General features: G+C 48.8%; 1 protein-coding gene across 1 annotated transcript in view; it reads left to right on the top strand.

Annotated features, from left to right (window-relative positions):
* The window catches only part of FBXL18 (F-box and leucine rich repeat protein 18), an 18095-nt gene extending 11631 nt beyond the window's left edge, over positions 1 to 6464 (top strand). Inside the window, exon 5 of the mRNA XM_081338587.1 lies at positions 5685 to 6464. Within this exon, the coding sequence (XP_081194713.1) occupies positions 5685 to 5841 (157 nt within the window). The 3' untranslated portion in view covers positions 5842 to 6464. The remainder of the gene's footprint in view (positions 1 to 5684) is intronic.
* The last annotated feature ends 558 nt before the right edge of the window (positions 6465 to 7022 follow it).

The raw sequence follows: 7022 nt of genomic DNA, 5'->3' as shown, positions 1-7022 counted from the left end.
TCAGTGTGGTCTTCGTCTTGAAAACAGCAAACCTTTCCCCCTTCCCCAACAGGTCCCATCATCCCCTGCTTCAGCCCTCCTCCTCCCCCTCATTTCCCTATTGCTTCTCTTTCTTCTCTTTTTTTCCTTTTATTTTTCCTCCTCCTCCTCTCCCTCCCTTTCCTCCTTTTTCCCACTCCTTCTCTTTCTTTTACTTCTATTTTGCCTCCTCTCCCTCCCTCCTTTCTCCTCTCCTCTCCTCCTGTTTCTCTTTCTTCTCTTCCTACTCTTCTTCCTTCTATTTTGCCTGTTCCTCCCTTCTTTCTCTTCTCCTTTCCTCCTGTTTCCCGCTCCTTCTCTTTCTTTTACTTCTGTTTTGCCTCCTCTCCCTCCCTCCTTTCTCTTCTCCTTTCCTCCTGTTTCTCTTTCTTCTCTTCCTACTCTTCTTCCTTCTATTTTGCCTCCTCTTCTCTCCTTTCCTCCTGTTTCCCATGCCTTCTCTTTCTTCTCTTCTTACTTCTGTTTTGCCTCCTCCTTCCTCCTCCTCCTCCTCCTCCTCCTGACCTTGAAAAAGCTCTGCCACTCTGGGCGATGGCTGGCGGTGAGCCTCCTGTTGGTACATGAGCTGCCAAGCCCTCCTTGCTAGCCTAAGCATGTCTGCTAACTTGGCTCCCCGCCTCCCGTTGCGGAGGGCTTAATGTAGTGAATCATTTAAGATCTCGCTCCAGTGTTCATTGTCTGTTTGGCTTCCTGCTCTCTTGGAATCCTTGAATCAGCCTGTCAGGTTGAATTAATAATAAATGCCCCAGGCTGCTTTCTTGGTATACCTTCCTTAAGGGTGGAAGCACATGTTGAAATTGGATTCTGCTCTGGGGAGAACAGGTCCTGCCTACTCTCCTGCCTCCCCTCCCCCCTTTGGGGCTGATTTCCTCAAACTTGGGAAGAGGAAGGAGGATCAAAGAAGTCCCCCGTGGCACCTTCATTCCTTGTGGCTCTCGATGGAGGGGAAGGCGCCCAAATTACACTTTCCCCTCCCAGTCACGTTGAGAGCGAACGGATCCACTTCTTCCCTCCTTCCAAGGAACGAGACTCTCCTTCTTTGCAATCTGGAAATCAGAGCTTCGCAGGGTGGATTTTTAAAAAGCTTCCTTGCCTTTTTTTTTTTCAACCGATGTGCTCTGAAGACCAGGTCCCCAGGGCTCAATATTTATTTATTTTATTTTTATTTATTTTAATTCCATTTATATCCCGCCCTTCTCCGAAGACTCAGGGCGGCTTACAAGCTTAGCAGTAGCCTTCATTCTATGTCTATGCCTGCTTGTTAGGGCTTTCACACACACACACCCCAAGCGGCATTATTACAAAGTCAGCTTAATTGCCCCCAACAATCTGCATCCTCAGCTCTGCAAAAATAAAAAAATAAAAAAAAATACAACCCAGTGTGGTGTCGCAGCCCTGGAAGTGCTGGGCTTGTGACACGTTCAGCCCTGAACGTATCTGTGTGTGAGTGTGTGTGAGAGAGAGAGAGAGAGAGAGAGAAAGAGAGAGATTTTTAAACCATAAGGCATTTCAGCCTGTCTCTCCTTCCAAGTAGTTATGGAGATGAAGTGCAAAGTGGAAGACAAATCGGTGCTCTGTTTCTCTTCTTTCACCTCCTTGTGGGAAGGAGAGGCAAGTCGGAGAATAAAAGCCATTCCACGCGGAATCCAGGCACGCGGAACCGCCTCCGAATTGGTAGGCGGCAAAACCCCCGCAGGAGGAAGAAGGGGGTCTAGGCAGAGAGTCTAACGAAGAGAAGGATGGGAGGTGACATGTCAGCAGTCTTCCAGTACTTGGGGGGGGGGGCTGTCACAAAAAAGAGGGGATCCAAGGACTCTCCAAAGTGCCCGGAGGCAGGACAAGAAGCAACGGGCAGAAACTTGTTTAAAAATAAAAGAGACCCAATTTAGAGCTACAGGCGGTCCTCAACTCACCGTAAGTTCACTTAGTGACCATTCAGAGTTACAACGACAACCGGAAAAAGGGACTTTATTTTATTTATTTATTTATTTTATTTTAATCCCATTTATATCCCGCCCTTCTCCGAAGACTCAGGGCGGCTTACAAGCTTAGCAGTAGCCTTCATTCTATGTATATGCCTGCTTATTAGGGCTTTCACACACACCCCCAAGCGGCATTATTACAAAGTCAGCTTAATTGCCCCCAACAATCTGGGTCCTCATTTTACCTACCTGGGAAGGATGGAAGGCTGAGTCAAACCTTGAGCCTGGTGGCACTCGAACCTGCACTAATGGCAGGCAGCTGGTGTTCCTTAAGGAGGCATTAGCCCACTGCTCCACCAAGGCTCTTAGGGCTGACCGTTGCAGCCTCCCCATGATCGTGGGATCAGAATTCAGATGCCGGGCAGCTGGTTCATACTTAACGACGGTCGCAGCGTCCCAAGGTCACGTGATCCCCTTTGGCCACCTCCTGACAAGGCCAAGTCCACATTGAAAGCCAGCTTTATTGAACCACCGGGTTACCAACAATATCCACCGCCCTGATTCATTGAATGACCGTGGCTGGGAAGGTCACAAAATGGGGCAAAACTCAAGCGGGGTTGGACTAGATGACCTCCAAGGTCCCATCCAGCCGTAGGATTCTATGTTCTGTATTTTGGATGGCAAGGAAATCAGACCCCAGGCATGCCTCTTCCTTCCTTCCTTCCTTCCTTCCTCCCTCCCTCCCTCCCTCCCTTCTTCCCTCCCTCCCTCCCTCCCTCTCTCTCTCTCTCTCTCTTTCTTTCTTTCTTTCTTTCTTTCTTTCTTTTTTTCTTTCTTTCTTTCTTTCTTTCTTTCTTTCTTTTTTCTCTCTCTCTTTCTCTCTCTCTGTCCCTCTCCTTTCTTTCTTTCTTTCTTTCTTTCTTTCTTTCTTTCTTTCTTTCTTTCTTTCTTTCTTTCTTTCTTTCTTTCTTTCTTTCTTTTTCTTTCTTTCTTTCTTCTCTGCAGCCCCAAATTATATCTCCCCATTGAAAGCCTCCTTATCATGGCTTGTTTGTGTCAACATGCACCACTTGATGCAAGAACGGGCGGGGCGGGGGTGGTGGAGAGAAGGGGAACAAGAGGCCAGAACCATTAATGTGTTTCCTAAGTATAAATTAGGCTTAATTGGCCAATTATTGAAATAACTTCTTAATTTGCAGAGATGTTGGAAAAACAGCTTCCCAGGGTGTGTTTCTTTCTGCCGGCTGTAGCAATATAGCCAAGCTTCGGGGGCTGGCAGGGACTGTTCTGTCTCTTTTCTTTTAATCCTTGCCCTCTTGTGCCAACTGCTCCCCTTGGGCTCTGCGGGATGTTTCTGGTTGGCGCTTAGCCAACTGCCAGATATTCTGGTACTTCAAAGCGCTCGGTATGAATTTACTGCAGGGCACATCGGGGTAGCCAAGCCAACGGAAAGAGAGAAAGCAAGCGGCCACTCCAGCATCCCCAGAGGGTCTCCTCTGATTCTGGGCTTGGGTCTCGGCCACTGTGTCCCAACTCACATTTCCCTGCCTGTTTTCTTGGAAAATTCAGCGGCTGGACCAAGAAGCCAGCAATGACCCCCCCCCCCAAAGCTGAATTTGCAGGTTTGGACAGAAGGCATTACTGGAAGGCGTTCGCTTCCGTGCGCTGTTCCCTGATGAAATCAACTCGCCAGTTGATCTCTGCACTTTTTGCTGATTTATGAAAATGGGTTCCAACAGTTCCCTTTAATTCCAATTAATGTAGAGTTGGGATTAAAGCCTGGCCAGTTTTTTTTTGGGGGGGGGGTTCTGGAAGGCAAGTTACTCTCAAAAGCTGCTGCTAGTTGGTACGAAAAAACGCAATTCCCAGCAGCTTCCAGAAGGGTGGACTGCAACTCCCAGGATTCCTCAGCCTGCGTGGCCATTGCTGAAATGGTGGGAGTGGGAAGTTAGCCAGGAGATGGAAGTTCTAGTCCCACCTTAGGCATGAAAGCCAGTTGGATGGCTTTGGGCCAATCACCAAGAGAGGGCGAGTTATAATCCCGCCTTAGGGACGAAAGCCGGCTGGGTGAGTTTGGGCCAATCGCCAGGAGACGGTGAGTTCTAGTGCCGCCTTGGGCATGAAAATAGGATCTAAATCTTATTAACTAAATTCAGAGGGGGCTTCTACTGCTTCTCCCCAGTTGGGTCACATTTCACAATTTCTTAACATCCAGCCATTGTCGGTAGGGCAGGATTGCCTGTTACCTTCCACCTGCACCAGTCAAGAGGGCTAGAAACTCAGAATCGGGTTTAAAACCGCCAGCAGATTCTTCTCTCGCTCTTCGGCGCTTTCAGAAGCCGGTCCATTTTACCCCGTGTGTAATCGCACGGATTTTAGTGTCCATTCCACGGGGAAGAAGAACGCGTCTCGTTCTCGGGCACGTAAAAAGGAATAACGCTTGAATGAGAGGCAGAGAGAAAGAAAACAGTGTGCAACCATTGGCCTCTTTCTTCAGGCTCTCTTTTCCCACTAAAAAAGAGGTGACCTGCATTTCCTCCGTCGGCATGCGAGGCCGACTATTTTGATTTCCTCTGCGTGCCTTTGAGCATATGTGGACCCAGATTGTTGGGGGCAATAAGCTGACTTTGTAATAATGCCGCTTGGGGTGTGTGTGTGAAAGCCCTAATAAGCAGGCATATACATAGAATGAAGGCTACTGCTAAGCTTGTAAGCCGCCCTGAGTCTTCGGAGAAGGGCGGGATATAAATGGAATTAAAATAAATAAAAAAATATGTGTTCACGTCGCTTCCTTCTTGGCACCGCCTGCTATTCACCTTTCATGCCCTCCCCCGTGGCTTCTCTACTTAGCCGTGGTTATCCTGTCTGAGCCGGCTTTTAAAATATATAAACGTTCCCCCCACACCTGCATGGACATTTCCTGGAGAAAAAATATGGTGGATGGGTTTTAAGGGCTGTAGCCTCTCTTTCGCCGCTGCGCGCTTTGGTGCTTTCTCCTGTTGCATTAATTATGCCTCCAGCCCGGTGAGCACATGAATGAGAGAGACGTTTACGGCGACCCCTTTCTTCCTTTTCTTAATACGGAAAAAAAAAATTAGGGCAGTAGATTCTAGAGTTAGTGGGAGAAAGCCAGACTTGACAATGCCTAAAAGAGCAAGAAAAGGGACTAGGTCGCAGGGGTGGGGAGCCTTGGCTCTTTGATGACTTGTGGACTTCAACTCCCAGAACTCCTGAGCCAGCCAGGCTCGCTTTAACCAGTCAGCTAAGCCTTGCTTAGCAACGGAAATTCTGGTCCCAGTTTTGCTCGCAAGTCGACTCCCCGGTCGGAGCTATCTGGGGTTTGGAAAACCGTGCATGCTAACAACAGAGCCTTGGTGGAGCAGTGGGCTAATGCCTCCTTAAGTAACACCAGCTGCCTGCCATTAGTGCAGGTTCGAGTCCCACCAGGCTCAAGGTTGACTCAGCCTTCCATCCTTCCGAGGTAGGTAAAATGAGGACCCAGATTGTTGGGGGCAATTAAGCTGACTTTGTAATAATGCCGCTTGGGGTGTGTGTGTGAAAGCCCTAATAAGCAGGCATATACATAGAATGAAGGCTACTGCTAAGCTTGTAAGCCGCCCTGAGTCTTTGGAGAAGGGCGGGATATAAATGGAATTAAAAAAAAACAAACCAGTCCCGTCCCGACTTCCTCTCCAAACTTAATGCTTCTTGTTTCTGGGTTAGTTTCCAGGCCGACCGACCTGCGCTGAACGTGGTGGTGTTCCCTCTCCTGCACGAAGACCTAACCGAGGTCATCCGAGACGTCCCCATGATGCACCTGGACGAGATCACCTTGTTCAAAAGCCGGGTGGCCGAGGAGCCGCCAAATTTGTGGTGGTGACGGGCGAAGCAACCTGATTTAGGACCCAGAAGCTGGCCAGTTTTCTTCTCCTTGGTTGACCGTGGCTGCTTTTCGAGTCTCGTGACCGTTGTTGGAACGCTGTTCGGTTCTCGCTGCTGCTGCCAAGGATCCCGTTTGGGCCAAATTTGCCCTTGGAAAAAATTGTAACCCCCCCTCACCGTCGCCACCACCGTATATTTTTTTTTTAAAAAAATGAAATTCTAGCCCTTGTTTCCACCGAACGTGGGAACGGGCGGCGACTAGGAATGGGACCTTGCCGTTCATTGTCCCTTCCTTGCTATTTAATGTCTGAATTCTTCTTTAACTTGAGGTGGGATTCAAGGGAAGAGGAGTTTCAGCTTGACAGATGGCAGCCCTCCCCTTCCTCTTCCGAGTCCCGTCAGCCCCTTGTTTGTGGAAGCCGCCTGGATTTCCTTGTGCGTTGTTGTTTTTTTTCCCCCCAACCTGCGCAACTTTGTGATGGGTGGACTTCAACTCCCAGGATTCCCCCCAAGCCAGCACGCAGAGGAAGCCCCACCCATCTCACGGTTGCCCAGGTTGAGAAATATCGCTCTTCTGCTTCGGGCTTATGCTCTCTGTCAATTTTTAAGTCACTCCAAAAAAAATAAAGTATTCCAAAGACAAATTGTCTTAAACCAGGGGTCTTCAAACTTGGCCCTTTGATGGCTTGTGGACTTCAACTCCCAGAATTCCTCAGCCAGGCACGCGTGCCTGGCTGAGGAATTCTGGGAGTTGAAGTCCACAAGCCATCAAAGGGCCAAGTTTGAAGGCCCACCTGTCTTAAACTGTGGGAATCCAGATGAATTGGGAATTTCTTCGCAATTGCTTCACTCCAGTTGCTTAGCCAAATTCTGCTAATTCTTGACAAGTGGGCCTTTCCTTCAGCTTTCCTCCAGAGCCCTTTCCTCTTTCCTGGGAAGAAATCAGAAGGACATTTGAAGAGCGGTTTTCCCGCTTTCCTGGCGAGAGGCAAGGAGCCACCCCCGTCGACATTAAAAGGGGCTTAGATCGCCCGTTAAGAATCGTTCTGAATACGGGCCCGTTCCTTCTCCGCTATTTTTTAATCCTTCCTTTTAGCAGGAGCACAGCCCTCCCCTTCACCTAAACCCCACTCGGCACGAGCAGTTGCGGATCTAAAAATAATAATAATAATAATTAAT

Source organism: Vipera berus (assembly GCF_964194415.1).
Source record: "Vipera berus genome assembly, chromosome: 13".
Taxonomy (NCBI): domain Eukaryota; kingdom Metazoa; phylum Chordata; class Lepidosauria; order Squamata; family Viperidae; genus Vipera; species Vipera berus.
This window is presented reverse-complemented; position numbering and strand designations above follow the sequence as displayed.